The sequence below is a fragment of the Labeo rohita genome, chromosome 24 (assembly GCF_022985175.1).
Source record: "Labeo rohita strain BAU-BD-2019 chromosome 24, IGBB_LRoh.1.0, whole genome shotgun sequence".
NCBI classification, from domain to species: Eukaryota; Metazoa; Chordata; class Actinopteri; order Cypriniformes; family Cyprinidae; genus Labeo; species Labeo rohita.
Window position 1 is genome coordinate 9,098,673 of NC_066892.1, and position 21,089 is coordinate 9,119,761.

The following is a 21,089-nucleotide window of genomic DNA, read 5'->3' on the forward strand; positions in this document are numbered from 1 at the left end:
ATCTGCTGTTCTCCCAGCGCTTTACACATATCACATACCGTGTGATCAGCACGTATGTTTTCAGTCTAATCCGGTATTTCACATGCTGTCATAAACCCCTCCATCAGCATCAGTACAGTCTGCTTGTAAAGTTCAATAGAGGCTCAGGGACCCACGGGGTCACCGCTCTACTGTAGATACGTGTAAATATTTGATAAATCCTAGATGAATGGTCTTCTCGCTGCCGGCAGCGGCGGGATTGTTTTGGACAGAAGAACCAAGCGTGTGTTCCTGATCAGTGACTCACAGCAGTGATATACTAGCCGTCAACCCCACCGCCCAGTTCACAACAGCTTCCATATATCAGAAAGACCAGCCTTGGGGAACGTCTCATTATGTTCCTTGCTATGACTCGATTAATGTTTAATAATCTCAGATTGGGCTGGAACATCACCCAAGAAAAGAGGCTCACATGATTTATTTAAGAGCGCCCGCGAGACGCCATGATTAATGCTTTGTTTGGCTCCATGGCAGTATTGACAGTGTTTGAAAGGATCGGACCGCCCAAATCCTCCGTGGTGGAACTTATTCCAAGACTTTAGCTGGTATTAATAATTACAACATTGTAAGAATTCCACAGGATTATATATGGTTTCTGTTAGTTGGATTTGGATTTACGCCTATTGTAATCAATGACATTCCAGTCAAAGTGCAGAACATAGTTCTGTTCAAGGCTTGGAATGAAATATTTACTCCGCAGGTCTATACAGGCCTGGTCGCCAACCTCAGGCTATGTGCATGCGTTGAGGACGTTAGCATAGAAGGTATATTGTGAGGAGATATTTATCCTTAAAGATAAGAGAACATTCCTGCATTCCTCCCCACTTTAACATGTCATGACTAGTATATATTTCATTTTTTCTAAAATTGCTTCATAATTTATTTGCTTTCCATAGAGGAAATTAGTTTAAGCAATGTATTTTTACAGATATTCCTATTCTTCAAGTAACATATTTAATGCATTATTTGGATAATACATTTTTTTTTAAAATAATATAGCCTTTAATTATTAAATAAAAAATGCAAAGCTTCACAATTAGAAATAATAATCCAAAACCAAAATGAAAATAAATTAATTTGGTTACAATTTTAATTTGGTTACAATGTTATTGACAATATTAGTAGTAGTAGTAATAGTATTTTTTTTTATTGTTTAATAATAATAATAATAAATATTGTTAGTAGTAATAGTGGTACTGCTAGTGGTAGCATTAATAATAGTAGTTTTAGTATTGTTGTTTTGTTTCAAAATAATAATAATAGTAATGATAATAGTAAATAGCAGCAGTAGTAGTAGTAATAATATAAGAAGAAGAATATTATTAATATTAATGTTGTTGTTGTTAATAGTTGTGGTATTGTTGTTCTGTATAATAATAATAATAATAATAATAAGTAAATAATAATAAATAACAGTAGTAGTAATAATAATAATAATAAATTATTATTATTATTGTTGTTGTTGTTGTTGTTGTTGTTGTTGTTAGTTCTGAATAATAATTAATAATAATAATAATCATAGTAATAATGATAATAATAATAATAATAATAATAAATGGTAATGAGACTGCTAGTGGTATTAATAGTGTTGTTGTTGACATTATTATTATTATTATTATTATCATTACTTGCATTATGGTTTTTTTTAATATAACAGTCAATAATAATTAGTAATAGTATTATTGGATTATTGTAGTTTTGTTTATTAATAATAATAATAATAGTTAATAGCGGTACTGTTAGCTGTATTATTATTATAGTAATAAGTAATAATAGTAATAAGTAGTAATACTGTTCAATGCACTGTAGATTTTTTTTATTATTTGCATTATGCGTATTTTAATATAACAATAATAATTAGTAATAGTAGTAGTTGGATTATTGTTGTTTTATTTTATAAATAAATAAAGAGTAGTGATAGTGGTACTGCTAGTGGTAGTATTTATAGTGGTGTTGTTATTATTATTAATAATAATAATAGTAATTACAAGTAATAATAATACTGCTAAATGTGTTGTAGATGTTCTTATGATTATTTGCATTATGGGCATTTTAATGTAACAATAATAATTAATAGTACTATTAATAGTACTGATATTATTATTGCTATTATTGCATTGTGTATATTGTTATCATTAATTATTTTGTGCATTATTTAATAATAATTAGTAGGAATATTAAAAGTATTATTATTGGTAGTATTATTACTAGTATTGTTAAATGCATCATAAATATTTTAATAATAATAGTTATTATTAATTATAATTAGCACTTATTTAAACATACACAATGCATATTATCTTGAGAAGAAACAATACAATGTTTATTAGTCACTTAAACATTTAAAATAATTTGTATTGCTTTATTCAAAAAACAATTTTTAGTGTTTTCCCATATGAAATGTCTCATAAATTCCCTTAAGGTAAAAAGGTATTTTGCTTGTGGCTGAACGCTTAGACAGGAATTAAAATGTCTTTGGTTAAAAACCAGAGTGTATCTGTGGAGGGGCTTCAAAGGTGTCACACTGTATATTTGGAAACACCTTTTAAAGAGTATTTATTTAATTTTATCGTAGATGCTTGGAACAAACAGCGCCCTCTTCCTGTCACTGGTGGTGTGAAAAAAAATGGTGTGAAATAACAGATGTTTTTGTTCTTTTCTCTCTCTCTCTTTTTTTTTTTTTTTTTTTTTTTTTTTTTAAAGGTAAAAAAGGCCTTTTTTGCCTTGGTGGCCAATGGTGTTCGAGCCGCCCCTCTATGGGAGACCAAGAAACAGAGTTTTGTGGGTGAGTATGTTCTGATACTAAATGCAAAAACCAACACTGCTTGATATGAATGACAAGCACCCTTTTTAAAAAAAACAAGCACCTGATCTTTGGTAAAAGTTGTTATAGGTATCGAAATTCCCTGTACCCTTTGGTTACCGTCGTCTTATCAGTTTCCAAGAGCGTTTCCTTATCTGCAGCTTCTTAAACTGAGGCTTGTAAGTGGAGCTGCTCTTTGGCAGACTCTCTAAGGGAGTGTAACATAAACGTCCAGATCTCTGTGCCCTAGAAGAGATTCAGACTGGAGATGATCCTTCCTGTCACCCTCTACAGCTCTCAGCAGTCCTCTGATACAGAGTCTTATCTGTTACCATGACAAAATCCGCTCAAAATAGAAGCGTGTGCTGACCAGAGTCGCAGCATTCGCCTCAGGCTCCACTACAAGTGGAATAACGATTTCTGTAAGTAAAGCAAAATTAGCTGTCGGGGGAAACATTCAGAACTTTCCTAAAAATAATGCGGTGGAAATGCCACAACCGGTCAATGTGAAATTGAAAGGATATATATATAATATATAGCATATAGTATGATTTTTAAATGTTTTTTAAAGCCTCTTTTGCTCAAGCCTGCATTTATTTGATCCAAAGCAGAGAAAAAGCAGTAAAATTGTGAAATATTTTTACTATTTAAAATAACTGTTTTCTATTTGAATAATTTTAAAATGTAATTTATTCCTGTGATTTCAAAGCTGAGTTTTTAGCATCATTACTCCAGTCACATGATCCTTCAGAAATCATTCTAATATTCTGATTTGCTGCTCAAAGAACATTTATTATTATTATAATGTTGAAAACAGCTGAGCAGAATTTTTTCAGGTTTCAATGATGAATGGAAAGTTCAAAAGAACAGCATTTATCTGAAATAGAAATATTTGTAACATTATACATGGAAAAAAAAAATTATATAATGTTAATTTGTATAATGTTACAAAAACCTTTGATTTTGGATAAATGCTGGTCTTTGGATCTTTCTATTCATCAAAGAATCCTGAAACAAAAAATGACTCTGTTTGAAATATTGATGATGATAATAATAATAATAATAAATGTTTGTTTAACAGCAAATCAGCATATTAGAATGATTTCTGAAGGAGCATGTGACACTGAAGACTTGAATAATAATGCTGAAAATTTAGCAGGAATAAATTACATTTTAAATATATATTAAAATAGAAAGCGGTTAATTTAAATAGTAAAAATATTTCACAGTATTACTGCTTTTGTTGTATTTTGTATCAAATAAATACAGGCTCGGTAAGCAGAAGACAGTTCTTTAAAAAAACATAAAAAAATCTTACTGTTCAAAAACTTTTGACTGGTGTTGTACGTTTTTGTATATTTATGAAGAAAACAAATACAGTGAATTTTGATATTCTGTCGTCTTTTAAAGGAATTATTCACCCATAAATTAAAATTGTGCCATTTAACACAGCCTTATGTCATACGACTTCTTTCTTTTGTGAAATTCAAAAGGAGATATTTTGAAAAATGTGTATGCTGCTGTTTTTAAATTTTATAGTAATATATTTATAACGTATGTTAATACATTTTACTTAGTTTAATAATTGATTTAATTTAAATTCAAAATCTATCTGCTCTTGATTATTTTAAAAGAAGATAAGGAAATGTTCACAGAATTTCTATTTGTGACCCTGGACCACAAAACCAGTCATAAGTAACATGGGTATATTTGTATCAATAGCCAACAATACGCTGTATGGGTCAAAATTATTGATTTTTCTTTTATGCCAAAAATCATTAGGATATTAAGTAAAGATCATGTTCCATTAAAATATTTTGTCAATTTCCTACCATAAATATATCAAAACTTAATATGCATTGCCAATAACTTCATTTGGACAGCTTTAAAGGTGATTTTCTCAATATTTACATTTTTTTGCACCCTCAGATTCCAGATTTTCAAATAGTTGTATCTTGGCCAAATATTTTCCTATCCTAACAAACAACACATCAGTGAAAATCTTATTTCTTCAGCTTTCAGATGATGTATAAATCTCAAAACATCTTCCAAACATTGACCTTTATGACTGGTTTTGTGATCCAGGGTCACATTTTTTCTTATGAGAGAGACTATGAGAAATGAATGAAAAAAAAGTCCTGCATTACATCAGCAAGGATGGTAAAATCATTCAGTCCTTATCTAAAAAAAAATTAAGTCGGATGAAGTGCCTTCACCTTATAAAACTCGTCCTTTCATTATGAAGGAGTCATGCTGGGATACCCTCTCAACGCCAACCACGAAGAACGAATGAGTCACCGGAGAGAGGAAACTCATAAGTGTGTCCTTAGAGAGTGACTCAGAGACTGATCCACTGAATATCAAATATCTAACTGTAAATAGACGTCCTCTGAGGTATCCAGGGACAGTATTTGTCCTCTCCAGAGAGATAATACAATCATAACCGACAATCTACAGGATACAGCTCACCAAAACACCATACTACAGTCTTTAACAAGCCCCTGTAAAGACCGCGTCTCTTATCTGATAAATATGATGCATTTGTAAATTTAATCTAAGTCCCATAAGGCCTCATATTTCCTGCTTTATATGGCCAGCTGTGGTTGTTTCGGTATATTTGCTTGTTCTCCCCAGCCTGCTGATGTGTGCTGGTCTACCATAAGCCTCTCAGCATTGATAAAGAGCCGTTTGAGTGTGTCTGAAGTGCTGAGTCACTTACCTTGCTGTAGACTCTGGCCCAAATACAGCACTTTTTAAAGAGATAGTTCACTAAAAAACATTTACTCATCATCATGCTGTTAGTAGGAGTTATTAATGTTAAAGTTGCTGTGTTTGTTTGTCACAGGGAAAGAGAGCAGGTGGAGGCGTGGGTGGTGATATTAATTAGCGGGGTTTTGAAACCTCTCACCTTTGAGAGCTCCGTTAGGAGTCTCTGTCAGCTTAACTCAATCACAGCGAGTCCAGCACCTAGTTATAAAAAGCTCTTCAGCTGAAAAATTAATATTTTGAAATCTGATCAGGGGAGTATGGTGCTGTTCTGTAAATCTACACTTCCAGTTGAGTTCAGCAGTTCTTTTATGAGACTCTATGAACTAGTGATGTCAGATGATTCTTTTGAACTGTTTTTCAGTCAGACTGATTCACTGAATCACTTGACTGTATAAACACTTGTTTGGAAGTTAAATGGATATATAACAAATAAACAAGTTTTTTCTATTAAGTCAAACAAATTAAATTAACCAAATGTTTAATACATAGTTAAAATTAAATTATATTATATATAATATTAAAATGATTAATAGTAATTTTTTTAAAATAAAAAATATAACAATATTATTAAATAAGCTAAATAAATGTTTACTTAAATATATTTAATTTTTAAATAGAAATAGTATTTCATACTTCATTATTAATATTATACAGAAACTAAAGAGAAAACACAATTTATAGTCTATAAATTAGACATAAATTGGCATAAAATTCAATAATATTATCATTAATTAAAGTTATTTTATATATATATATATATATAGAGAGAGAGAGAGAGAGAGAGAGAAATCATATTAAGTGTTCATAATAAAATAAAAAAGAATAAAGTAATAATATTAACTGAGCAGATTATTTTTATTATGTAATGGACTAATAATAATAATGCATAAAATAATAACTTATATAAATATAGAAATCTATACCTATATTATGAATATAAATAAAAAATAAAGTCATAATCATTTTAACTAAGCAGAATATTATTATTATTATTATGTAATGGAATAATAATAATACATAAAATACTAATTATTATATGAATAATATAAAAATCTTTACCTATATTATGAATATAAATAAAAAATAATAGTGATAATTATATTAACTAAGCAGAATATTATTTTTTTTTATTATTGTTGTTGTTGTTGTTAATAATAATAATAATAATACATAAAATAATAACCTATGTAAATATAAAAATCTATACCTATATTATAAATATAAATTTACATGAAATGAAATGAAAAAAATATAATATTATTAATATATATTAAAACAATAATAAATAAAGTAAAATAATGAAAAAACAAATATATAACTATTATTATTAGTTAGTTATAATATTATTATTATTATTATTATTATTATAAATAATATAATATAAATATATATAATAAATAATATAATAAATGTTCATAATAAAATAAATAATAAAGTGATAATAATATTAACTAAAATGGATATTAGTGTTGTTACTATGTAATGTAGTAATAATAATACATAAAATAACTGTAATATAAATAATATAAACATTATACATATATTATGAATATAAATAAAATAATGAAGTGATAATATTAATTAAGCATAATATTATTATTGGAATAATGGAATAATAATAATAGCAATACATAAAATTAATATCATTTATATAACTAATATTAAAAAACTATTATGAATATAAGTTAACATAAAATTAAATTAAAAATTCAATAGTATTATTCTATATTAAAATAACAATAAATGAAATTATGAAAAAAAAAAAAAAAATATATATATATATATATATATATATTTCATAATAAATGTTGATAATAAAATAAAGTGATAACAATAATGTGAACTAATGAAAATAAATATTTAATTGAATATTTAAAGATGTTTTTTTTTTTTTTTTTTTTTTTTTTTGCACAAAACATGATTTCAGCATCTCTGTCAATCATCAGTTTTACTCTGAAAGATCTTACAAGTAATTAATAAAGTGATCTTTTGATTTTAAACCAATTTTTTCACCAATCAAACAATAAATAATTCAACATTTCTGCACATGGTTTTCTGTGAACATTATTGAGTGATGACTGAAACAAATCAGTTAATCAGTTCTGTCAGCTTATTATTTCACGAGTTCACCTGCCCATCCAGTCCTGATGGTAAATAGTAAACAAACTCCGCTTCCTGTCCTCAATAGAGGCTCGAACCTGAGGCTCGGCTTGAGCTTCGAGTTCAACCCCTCCATTGTAGTGGTACATAGAAGGACAGAAATAGAGGAGAAGATGGAGAGGTGGGGGGATCCTGAAACTACGTTTGGAACGTCATTTATTCAACCAGTCCAAACACACTAGCTAAAATGAATCAGAATATAAAGTACGTTTTTCAGACTTGACGCCATCCAGACCAGGTCTCTGCCACAGCTCAAGTCCTGAAGCCACACAGTGTCTCATTTCTCCTCTTGCTGATTAGGCCTGAGGCCACAATGTGTGCTGGCTTGGCAGGAACAGATATAAATACGCCTGCACACTTCATCACCTTTTAATCAAGAGAGTGATTACGCCGTGGCAGTGTGAGCGTCTCAGAAGCTCTCTCTGCTTTCCTCCAGCACTGATTTAGACTCAGTGTCCACTAGTCTGCTGCCAGCGTTTATGTAATGTTGTAAATACTCCCCTCTCAGATAACACTCATCACTCCTGTGTGACTTTCCTCTAGGACACAGCAGTGATGTTGACCTACTGTCTCCTCCAGTATCATGTTCTTATGTGTGGATGAAGTCTGTTAAGATTATATATATACTGTAGATCTTTTTTGATCTGTTTTAGCTCACGGCTGGCAAAACGCCACATCCCGTTGAAAAAAACTCTCTACTCAAAGAGCTCCACTGTATTCGGAGAGGGGAAACTGTTATCGGAGACCCCAAAGTCTTTTTTTCTGGTTTACGGGTGGTCCAAATGAAGACTAAAGAGTTCATAATGTCTTTCTTGTTTCTCTGCAGGCATGCTAACCATCACAGACTTCATCAACATACTTCACAGATACTACAAATCACCCATGGTATGCAATGCATTCTGTCTTTTTTTTTTTTTTCAGAAGAAATGCTGAACTCTTAGGCCAGAAACATACTCTTAATTATTTTAAAATGTCATATTATTTGTTTTTATTCATTTATTTTTTATATAACCAGACTTTATATATGGCTTTTCTTATGTTATTTTTTTCTAGTTTTCAGCAGAAATAGTGAACTTTTGGGCCCAAAACATCATCTTAATTTTATGCACTATTGTATTAAGAAATTTTATTTTATTTTTACAATATATGTGGCCATTTCATGTTATTTTTTTTCTGGTTTTCAGCAGAAATAATGAACTCATATTCTTAAACATATTCTTAATTTCAGACCCCATAATTTAGCTATTCATTATATTATTATTATTTATTTATTTTATTGTTTTTTATATGATAATATATGATATAATAGAACATTATATATGGATTTTCTTTTATGTTTTTTTTTTTTTTCTAGTTTTCAGCAAAAGTAGTGAAGTTTTAGGCCCGAAACATTATCTTGATTTCATGCACCATTGTATGAAATTTTGTTTTATTTTATTATTATTTTTAGATGTTTTTTTTTAAATATACATGTCCCTTTTTATTTTCCTCTGGTTTTCAGCAAAAATAATTAAGTTTTTTAATGCCCAAAACATATATATATATATATATATATAATTTTATTTTATTTATTTAATTTTTAATTTTTAAAATATATGACACTTTTATGTAATTTCTTTTTCTGTTTTTCAGCAGAAATAATTAACTCTTCATGGACCATTGCATAAAGAAATTATTATTTTTAGAATTTCATTTTATATTTAAAATATATATGGCCCTTTATTGGCTTTTTTTTTTTTTTTTTTTTTTTGGTTTTCAGCAGAAATAATTAACTCTTATGCCCAAAACACATTCTCAATTCCTGAATCAATTATGTTAATACATGTTAGTATTTTATTTTATGCATTTATATATTTATTAATGTTTATTTAAATCTATTTATTCTTTTTGTATTGTATTTTTTTAAACTCTTTAACTCTTTTCTTTTTTTTAATTTTATTACTTTTTTTAAAATTTAAATGGCCCTTTTATGCCTTTTTCTAGTTTTTGCAGAAATAATTGAACTCTTATTCCCAAAACATATTCTTAATTTAAGAGTTGTGTTAATAAATGTCATAGTATATTTTATTTTTTTATGTTTCTATTTATTCTTTATTTTTTATGTTTTTTATATGACATAACATTATATATGCCCTTTATTTTTTCTAGTTTTCTGACTTTATTTTTTCAAAGTTCTGAACTCTTAGGCCCAAAACATCTTGATTTCATACACCATTGTGTTAAGAAATTATTTTATTTTATTTCACTTAAACATATTCTAAATTTAAGATTCTATTGTGTTAATAAATATCATAGTATCATGTGAATTTATGCAAGAGCAAAGAAATCACTAATCATTTTGAATAAACGCAACATCCTCTCACACGCCATCAGTTCATTTCTGCAGACACAGGAAGTAGTTGAAAATGCTGTAAAGCTTCTTCCTGCATTTAGAGGAAAGGCGCAGCTGTGGCTTAATTATTTATATTCATATGCATATGCAGCATACTGATAATAATCTCCTCTAGATTGACACAACATCCTTAAGAAATCATTCTAATATGATAATTTTTATTATCAGTATTTAAAAAAAACATTGTGCTACATAATATTTTCATTGAAAAGAATGAATTGAAATTTTAAAAGAACTTTTGTAACATTATAACATTATAAATGTCTGTAGTGTCACTTTTAATGAACTTTTAAACTATCCGCAAAGATTATATAATATTCTGTTAAGCCTATCTTTATGCAGACTTTATATATACAATAAAGCATATGTCCCCTTTAAGCAGTGTCACATGCTCGCTCACACTCTTTTTCCATCATTCCTCTCCAGAGCCTCTAAGAAATCGTGAGCTTCAGCACTAACCCATTTTCCCGTCCCATCGGTCTTATCACGCGCTGAAAGGTGCAGGCGCGCATGCAGGCGCTCGTGTCCACAGTAATCATTAGCTAACGTATGGAAGCAGGAGGCTGTGCATCCTCTGATCAGCTGTCCTTTTATGATTAGTCATGTGGGTTTAGACGTTAGCCTGCATCAGCAGTGTGTGGTGCGGCTCTTTAATTGGTGCCGTTGTGGCACCAATTAAACATTATTATTATTATCATTATTATTATTATTATTATTATTAATAAACATTTAAACCTATTATTATTGCTACTATAACGAAATATGCATTGTTACATATTGCTGTTATGTTACATAATTATGATTTTTATGATTTTTAAAGAATAATCTGTAAAGATTTATTTTATATCATATATATATATGATAACTATGTAATTGTAATTTTTAGATGATGTAATTATTATAAAATATAAACCTATAACAATAACAATAATTATTATTAGTATGTTGATTATTATTAAAAGTTTAAAAGGTTTTTCCTATTTTACTTTACATAATTTAGATTTACATAATTTTTAGATAATATTCTTAATTCATGAAGTATTATAATAGCTTTTTTTTCCTGTAATTATGTTTTTTATGCTATTTTTTTTAAATTATAAAAATGGTAATTTACATTATTATTAGAGTTTAAAATATTATTAGTTATAAAATACGCTAATTTACAATAATAATTATTAGTATGTTGATTTATTATTGTTTTTATTATAAGGTTGCTGTTAAGGTTATTATAAGTTCCATATTGATATTTTTCATTACATAATTTAGATTTTTATATTTTTAAACTATATTAACAAATAAAATATTCTTATAATAAAAATATTATAAGAACTTTATTTTATATGTAACATAATATTGCTGTTTTACTTTAATTTAAATTTATATAGATTTTTAGATAATTTAAATTTTATTTCATAATTTATAAAATATTACCATAACTTTATTTTATATATAATAAATGTTGCTGACAATGGCAAAAGAGTTTATAGTATTATTAGTTATAAAATATGCTCATTTACAATAATAATTATTAGTATGTTAATTATTATTGTTATTTAAGGTTGCTATTAAACAATATTAATAATGTAAAATTATTATAATAACTTTATTTTATATATAATAAAATTCATAAGTTCCATATTGCTATTTTACTTTACATAATTTAGATTTTTATATTTTTTTACAGAATATTAAGAATTTATAAAATATTATAATAATTTTATTTTATATATAATAAAGTTAATAAGTGCCATAGTGCTATTTTACTTTACATAATTTGATTTTTATATTTTTACAGAATATTAAGAATTTATAAAATATTATAATAATTTTATTTTATATATAATAAAGTTAATAAGTTCCATATTGCTATTTTACTTTCCATAATTTAGATTTTCTTATTATTTTAGTATTAGTATTATTATTCATAATTATTACTCTAAACTGTGAGAATTTTGCAATTTGAGTAACAACCTTTTGTTTTCTTTCAGGTACAAATCTATGAGCTTGAGGAGCATAAAATTGAGACATGGCGAGGTGAGAAATTCTCACAGGTGGTTCTTTCCGGTGCTTCCTGTTTTGTTTTTAAGGTGTTATATATAATTTTGCTTTTCTTTTTCTTTTTTTTTGACAACAGAGCTCTATCTACAAGAAACATTTAAGCCTTTAGTGAACATATCTCCAGATGCAAGGTAAAAACAGTTCATTTCTATGTTAACATGCATGTTATTTATTGCCTTACCATGAAAAGTCACATGCTGTAGCATGATCTTAAATGTTGAAGAGGACGTTAGTGTAGTAAACCACCAGTTCTCAAACCACAAACTCTCATATATTACCCTGTTCTGTGTGCATTGTGTTGTGTGCTCATATTTTCAGTGTATTAAATAATTCAGTGCACGTCGTCTTAAAGGGCAAAGCTCTGAACTTCTCAGAGTTCTGTGAAGTCGCCCTTTTGTTCCTCAGGTCACCGCAGTGAAATTGACTTTCTCTGTCTCTGTGTGTTGTGTGCTTCAGCATATTTGATGCTGTGTATTCACTGATCAAAAACAAGATCCACCGGTTACCCGTCATCGACCCAGTCAGTGGAAATGCACTTTACATTTTGACGCACAAAAGGATCCTGAAGTTCCTTCAGCTGTTTGTAAGTTCATCTATATATTTAGTGAATATTATTTGTGCAGTTAGTAAGAATGCTTTTGCCTTTCTTTTTTTTTTTGGCGGGGTTTTTGGTTTAACCGATGCTGTAATAAAGCGTCTAGTCATTTCCTGTAGAATGAGGAAGGAATTGAATGAACAGGATGAAAAAGTGCAGAGGAAGGGAGGGGCAGAGCAGATGAAGAGCATGAGAACAGTCCCTAGATTAATGTCAACTATCTGATCACAGTTCTATCGCCTTTTATATACTTCAGCAGTGTAAACAGCTTCCATCTCTCAAGACAATCAATGTCACAAAGTCTTTGAAAAAAAGAGAGGTTCACTGAAGTCTCAGCAGTACAGCTTACACAGAATGACACTGCAGAGGAAAATAAAATGTACTTTATATACTATATTACTAAAACAATGCATGTTTTTATGTAGCGTGCATTATAAAATATTCAAAAACTGACACGGTAGCTTCTGTTTGTGTGTCTCAGGTGTGTGAGATGCCAAAGCCCGCCTTTATGAAGCAGACACTGGAGGAGCTGAGCATCGGGACCTACAGCAACATCGCCTTCATCCACCCCGACACGCCAATCATCAAAGCACTCAGCATCTTTGTGGAGAGGAGAGTGTCAGCACTGCCCGTCGTGGATGAGTCAGGTATGATTCAAGAGGGAAAAAAAACAGATTTTGTGCAGTCCAATACTTTTAATTGGTTAAAACTTTGCGTTTTTGCTTTTCAGGAAAAGTTGTAGATATTTATTCCAAATTTGATGTCATTGTAAGTATGTTCTGATTTATTTTAATGTTGAATGTGGAACACGTTTGAGCAGTACTATAAACATTCATTATCTTTGTGTTTGTAGAATCTTGCTGCTGAAAAGACGTACAACAACCTGGACATTAGCGTGACGCAGGCGCTAATGCACAGGTCACAGTACTTTGAAGGGGTCATGAAGTGCAACCGATTTGAGACACTGGAAACGATAGTAGATCGGATAGTCAAGGCTGAGGTGAGCTTTCCTGCCATCTGCATTTCTGTCTTCATTTATCTGCAACTTTGTTATTATGACCATAAATTTGATATCTGCCTGGTTTTATTTTTATGTTTTTAGCTGCTCTAGATATGCTACAGCAGCTCTTTGTATACTCTGCAACTGCTCTTGATATTTATAGAGGAGCTTTTTTTGGAGTTGCTCTTAGCAATTTATTCTAGAGCAGCTCTTTGTAGTAGATACTATATATCTGTTCTTGATAATATTCAACAGTTGCTCTAGCTTTTTATCGAGGAAATGTTCTAGAGTTGCTCCTGGTAGTATATTCTAGAGCAGATCTTGGTAATAAACAGGTAGGTCGTCATGGTTTTTCAAGATATTCTATAATTTTTCTAGTTCACTATATTTGGGATATGCTGGAACTGTTGAAATGCTGAAATATTCTTCATCTTAATAGCGGAAAAAAAATCTGTTGCTCTTAGTCATTTATTATAGAGCCTTTCTTGGATGGGCATCTACTCTGGTAACATTTAACAGTTGCTCTTGTGCATTGTAGAGGAAATATTTTAGAGTCACGCTTAGTAATAGATATTCTAGAGCAGCTCTTGATAATAGATGTACAGCTGCTCTTGTAATAGATGTAATAGATGCTCTAGAGCTGCTCTTAGTCTTTATAGAGATGTTATTCTTGTCACTCTTGTTTCTAGATATTATAGAGCTGCTCTAGTTCACTATAGATGGGATATTCTAGATTAACTGGGTAATGGATGCTCCAGAGCTGCTCTTAGTCTTTATAGAGGTGTTATTCTTGTCACTCTTGTTTCTATATATTATAGAGCTGCTCTATTTTACTATAGATGGGATATTCTAGATTAACCGGGTAATGGATGCTCTAGAGCAGCTCTTAGTCTTTACAGAGGTGTTGTTGTGTCACTTTTGCTTCTAGATATAATATAATTTTATAATTATAGCTATTCTAGTTCACTATAGATGGGATATTCTAGATAGTCTGGTTAAAAGATGCTCTAGAGCTGCTCTTAGTCATTATAGAGGTGTTATTCTCATGTCACACTTGTTTCTAGATGTTATAGAGCTGCTCTAGTTTACTATATATGGGATATTCTAGATCAGCTGGGTACTAGATGCTCTAGAGCTGCTTTTAGTCTTTATAGAGGTGTTATTCTTGTGTTACTCTTGTTTCTATATATTATAGAGCTGCTCTAGTTCACTATAGTTTGGATATTTTTAGATTAACTGGCTACTAGATGCTCTAGAGCTTCTCTTAGTTTTTATAAAAGTGTTATTCTAGTGTCACTCATTTCTACATATTATAGAGCTGCTCTAGTTCATTATAGATTTGATATTCTAGATCAACTGGGTAACAGATGCTCTAGAGCTGCTCTTAGTCTTTACAGAGGTGTTACTGTGTCACTTGCTTCGAGATATAATAGAGCTGCTCTAGTTCACTATAGATGGGATATTCTAGATAATCTGGTTAAAAGATTCTCTAAAGCTGCTCTTAGTCTTTATAGAGGTGTTGTTGCTGTAACTCTTGTTTCTAGATATTATTGAGCTGCTGTAGTTCCCTATAGATGGGATATTCTAGATCAGCTGGGTAATAGATGCTCTAGAGCTGCTCTTAGTCTTTATAGAGGTGTTATTCTTGTCACTCGTTTCTAGATATTGTAGAGCTGCTCTATTTCACTCTAGATGGGATATTCTAGATTAACTAGGTAATGGATGCTCTAGAGCAGCTTTTAGTTTTTATAAAAGTAGTGTCACTCAATTCTAGATATTATAGAGCTGCTCTAGTTCATTGTAGATTTGATATTCTAGATCAACTGGGTAACAGTTATTCTAGAGCTACTCAGTCTTTACAGAGGTGTTATTCTTGTCACTCTACTACGGAAGGACCTATTCTAGAGCTGTTCATTGTCCTAGATACTCTAGGGCTGCTCTATATGCTAATGTCTTTCTGTCCTCGGTCAGGTGCACAGGCTGGTGGTGGTGGATGAGAACGGCAGCATCGTGGGCATCGTCTCTCTGTCAGACATCCTCCAGGCACTCGTTCTCAACCCAGCAGGTATAAATGCTCAGCATTCCTAAAGCACATTTCCAGCAGGACCCTCCTCCTCCCAACCTCTCTCGCCCGAGCCACAGGTACTACCGCCACTGCTGTTGGGGTCAAGGAGACGGTGCATGACCGCTGCTGCCTGGCTCATGATGTGTGCGAGGGTGGCATGTGCCAACTTATACTTTGTTTCCACAACAGAACCAGACGTGATTTGCTTTGATTCCAGAGGGCAGTGTGTGTGTGTGTGTGTGTGCACGCCCACATTTCACCGCATATGATTTTGATTAATGAGACACTTGCAGTAGCCCCTCCCTCTGCAGGGCTTCCTGTCTGCTAATGGATAGTGTCCTGCAGTAACTCAACCACACACTCAGTGTCCTCTCAACACATAATGTCAGAGGTCTTCCCACGAAGATCATTATAATTTTTGCTCATAAACTACTTCAGATGTACACTACCAGTCAAAAGTTTTTGAACAGTAAGATTTGTAATATTTTTTAAAGAAATCTCTTCTGCATTTGTTTGATCCAAAATACAGTAATATTGTAAGCAATAATATACAGTAAGTTTGATTGTTTTACCATGGTGAATATAAGGTGTTGTAACTCAGCCATACAATGTCCGATCTGCCCTAAACTTTTGACATTTGATAAGAGTCCCGGCCTGAACACATCTAAATCCCAATATTCCGTTATAATCATAGCGCCACCTGCTGGCAATAGGAAGTTATCTGTTTTACACTGAATTAAACATGCTATTTCCAATCTGAACCAAACTTCACAGGTTTGGTAAGAGTCCTGGCCTGAAGACATCTAAAGGCCAATATTATAATCAGTTATAATCATAGCGCCACCTGTTGGCAACAGGATACATCATGCTTTTCACTAACTCAAACATACCATGTTCAATCTGTACCAAACTTCCTATGTTTGATTAAAAAAAACATTTTCTTTGAATTCTTTGAATTTCTTTGAATAGAAAGATCCAAAGAGTTTTTGTAACATTATACACTATACCATTCAAGAGCTTGGAGTCAGTATAATTTTTTTTTTTTGTTTATAGAAATTACAGAAAATAATACTTTTATTTAGCAAGGAGGCTTTCAATTGATGATAAAGACATTTATAATGTTACAAAAGATTTCTATTTCAGATAAATGCTGTTCTTTTGAAAAAAAAAAAAAAAATTACTCAGCTTTTTTCAACATAATAATAATAATTAATGTTTTTTGAGTGGCAAATCAGAATATTAGAATGATTTCTGATGGATCACGTGTCTGGAGTAATGATGCTAAAAATCTAGCTGTGAAATAACAGGAATAAATTACATTTTAAAACCTATTCAAAAAGAAAACGGTTATTTTAAATAGTAAAAATATTTTAAAATTATACTGTACTTTGGATCAAATAAATGCAGGCTTGGTGAGCAGAAGAGGCTTCTTTAAAAACATTACAAATCTTACTGTTCAAAAACTTTCGATAGGTTTTGTATGTTTCCCAGATTTCCAATGTTGTTACAATTTTGAACATTTTGCAAGAGGTATGTAAACAAGGCAGATCTGCATAACCAATGAAATATGATATACATCTATTTACAACAGACATCTAAATCAAATTCAGACGATGGGACACAATATACTTCTCTCAAGAACTCAAACTTTTTAAATTTTCTTCCGAGAGGTCACTGTGTGCTGGGTGCCTGCTTTGTTGGCTGTGAATTTATAACACTGCATATTAATTGCTTCTGTGAAGAGTGTTATGAATCCTAAGTAGCAGATGTGATGCTGCTAATATTGCAAATAGTATGCACGGATCAAACAACATTCTGCCCTGTAGTACAGTCCTGCACTGGAAATGGACCTTCGTGCAAAGTCAAATTTCAACTCATATAAAACACTGCAGAATTTTGATTGAGTGCTGCATTGATTATAACTTTATAGGCCAGTCCAAGAATTTGCACATGAATAAAACATAAACATATCTTGAGCTTTAACCAATAACCAGTTAAAAAAAACACTGACTTCAGGATGATGAATTAACAAGTGCTAAAATGCTTACTTGCGGGTTTCGGCCTACAAAAATACTGTACGTCTTCCATATTGCTAGCAGGTGTATCACAGGCTGTCTAGAACTAAATTTCAGTCAGGAATCCAAATCTAGGAGCAGCCTTAGTTGAAAATACATGTACATACGCTACCTAGTGGTTGTAAGCAGTATTGCAACTAAAAACACACCTCTTTTTTACATATTTGTTTATTCTCTCACCTTTGCAGGTATGACCAGGAAGGAGAGCGAAGCAGAGACGGAGTGATGCGTGCTGAGATTGCTGAGTCATGTTGCTGTGAGAGACTGAAGTAGAAGCGGAGACCACAAGTTTGGGCCACATCTCAGAATGAAAGCGTGGAAGCAAGGAACTCGACCTAGATAAGGGCAAAAGAGAGAGGGGTTGTGAGTACACAGACTGGTTGATTGGTCTGATTTATAGTGGACGAGTGGCTGCATGGGGCGATTCAAGGTGGATCATCTCTAATTCAGAAGGATACTGTGAACTCTGCCTATTATATCACACTACGCTTCTGCACGCACACTATTACTATACTTTTAGCTAGACCTAAAACTACGCCATCTGGTGTCTGAATGGTGGTGTGCACACAGACTACGGACTGTACCATAATCGCCTCTGTTGGAGGGGGGTGTCTGTGCGTTCGCAGGGCATTCAGTAATAATCTCAGTATTCAGTGCATGTTATGACTGTTTGTTCCTCGTGTATATACGATTTTCGGCTTGTGGCGTATGAGCCAGTTCACATATTTGTACTTTTGACTACTCCTCCTGAATTTAGGAATTCGTTTAGTCGATCTCCGCCACAGTCCCTTTGTAAATGCAGACAGAAATGGTTTCCTCTCTATCTGTCTATGGTGCCTTCTGTCCAGCAGTTATCGCCCACTACTGGTTGCCAATGGAACAAGATTAATTGAATGTTTAAGTATATCAAAGTGAATGTCACAGTTGTTAAAAAAAACAAAGAAACAACCAAAAGCCCCTTTTTGCTGTTTTAGTGTGTCACTAGTTTTATTTATTGCAGAGCTCTACATTTCTTCACTTTGGGTGTTTGTTATTTTCTTGACGTTTTTGAAATGATGCTGTAAATGATAATTGAAATGTTTATTTATTTATAATGAACACTTTTGTAATTTTGAAAGCGATATCTAAGTGTGAGATGGAAAGATCTATGAAGCCCCTATGCAGTAAAACCATGTGCTGATCAATGACTTGATGTTCAATGCAATTCAACCTTAAAATCCCTTTTTTTTTGTTTTCCTGTCCATGAGGCGACTGACCTCTTGTTTGTATCGATTGTACTGTACACGCACGCAGAGCTTCTGTCTGAGGAATCTACAAGTGCCAGAGAAAGGTCTATTTTTCTGTGTATTCGATGTTGTTTGTAATACTTCACGTTTTGAGTTCTCGTCATTTGTTTTGCTGATAAGTTACTGTTGTCGTTATGAAAGAGTAATGTCCAGAGAAAAATGCACATCACTGGCATGAGAATGCTAAAGGATAATCATGCTTTAGATTCGTTTTTATTTTACAGTTAAATAAAAAAAGAATAAACAAAGTCTCTGAACTTTTTTGTGTGTTAATGTGTTTGGCAAACCATTTCTACAATGTGAAAATATGTATTTAACAGCTGCTGCTACCATTTGGAGATGTGACACATCACATGACCTACCAGTTGCGCCTAAAGCTGACAGGGGAAATATCTTGTGACTTCTTCGAAAGAGCATTTCTGCTCTTAAAGGGATAGTTCACCCAGAAAATTCTGTCATTAATTATTAAGATATTCAATCATCTTCAGAACACAAATTAAGATATTTTTGATGAAATCCAAGAGCATTCTGACCCTGCATAGACAGCAATGCAACTGAAATGTTCCCAAGCTCTGAAACATTGACGATGATGGTGGAGGACGTGAATTGTTGAATAAAGTTGTTGTTGTTTTCTTGTGCAAAAAAATTCTCATAGCTTCGTAAAATTGCAGTTGAACCACTGATGTCACATGGAGTATTTTACCGATGTCCTTGCTACATTTCTGGGCTTTGAAACATTTCAGTTGCATTGCTGTCTATGCAGGGTCAGAAAGCTCTCAGATTTCATCAAAAATATCTTAATTTGAACAAAGGTCTTACAGGTTTGGAACAGCATGAGGTTGAGTAAAAGTGTCAGAATTTCCATTTTTGGGCAAACTATCCCTTTAAGTGCTAAAAAGTAAAAGCTTGCAAACTTAACAGTATTTTTTATATATATATTTATCTCAGAAATACCTTATTTGTGGCTCCTGGTTGCAATTTCAATCAATACGTTGTCGGACTTCTTTTTTGAATTCAGTGAGGTATGAAATAATTGTCCGAAAAAATCGAATGAAACCGTTTATTAAACCTTTAGACTTTTTTGTGTATTTGTTTAATGTTTTATATTATGATACATAATGCTCTTATGACATACATTTTATGATAAAGTGAAAACATGAAGCACAAAATCACGGAGGACATGGAGAACAGCACATCAGTTTTATAAGGATGGCCTTATGCAATTTGGATCTGCTGCTTTTATTTATGCCTATCCGTGCAGTAAACGGTAAAACTGTTGGCACTACAAACCAGTGTGTTCATAATTAAGATAAAACATTCAAATAATATGATAAGACATATAATGCTTTTATGACTTACATTTTATGATAAAATGAAAACATGAAGCTCAAAATAATGGAGGACACAGAGAACAGCACATCAGTTTTATAAGGATGGCCTTATGCAATTTGGATCTGTTGCTTTTATTTATGCCTATCCGTGCAGTAAACGGTAAAACTGTTTGCACTCCAAACCAGTGTGTTCTTAATTAAGATAACACATTCAAATAATATGATAAGACACCAATTTGCAATATCAAGCAGCAAAAGGAGCTGTTTTGTACAGCTACAAATAGCTGAACACGGATGAGACCTAAAGCCACACCCATAACATTAACAAATGCCCGCGCCCACTCTTACAGTAAGATAAAGATGGATATGACAAAGGAATGCCAGGTTTTTACAACAAAACCCACTCAATTGCTACCCAGAACTAGCCCAGGCTCATTTCGAGGGGGTTGCAGGGGATAAAGTACACCTTTTTTGTTGGGGTTCCCCTGGTAAATTCGTATTTCAGGGGCTAAATAT

At 31.6% G+C, this 21,089-nt stretch overlaps 1 protein-coding gene across 3 annotated transcripts in view; it reads left to right on the forward strand.

The window, feature by feature from the left end:
- prkag2a (protein kinase, AMP-activated, gamma 2 non-catalytic subunit a) overlaps positions 1 to 19,491 on the forward strand; it is an 84,359-nt gene extending 64,868 nt beyond the window's left edge. For all 3 annotated transcript variants that reach the window (XM_051097743.1, XM_051097741.1, XM_051097742.1), the window contains 10 exons: positions 2,743 to 2,824; positions 8,598 to 8,656; positions 12,152 to 12,197; positions 12,298 to 12,352; positions 12,678 to 12,804; positions 13,298 to 13,463; positions 13,547 to 13,584; positions 13,670 to 13,816; positions 15,788 to 15,881; positions 18,145 to 19,491. In XM_051097743.1, the coding sequence (XP_050953700.1) occupies positions 2,743 to 2,824; positions 8,598 to 8,656; positions 12,152 to 12,197; positions 12,298 to 12,352; positions 12,678 to 12,804; positions 13,298 to 13,463; positions 13,547 to 13,584; positions 13,670 to 13,816; positions 15,788 to 15,881; positions 18,145 to 18,182 (852 nt within the window). In that variant the 3' untranslated portion in view covers positions 18,183 to 19,491. The remainder of the gene's footprint in view (positions 1 to 2,742; positions 2,825 to 8,597; positions 8,657 to 12,151; positions 12,198 to 12,297; positions 12,353 to 12,677; positions 12,805 to 13,297; positions 13,464 to 13,546; positions 13,585 to 13,669; positions 13,817 to 15,787; positions 15,882 to 18,144) is intronic.
- The last annotated feature ends 1,598 nt before the right edge of the window (positions 19,492 to 21,089 follow it).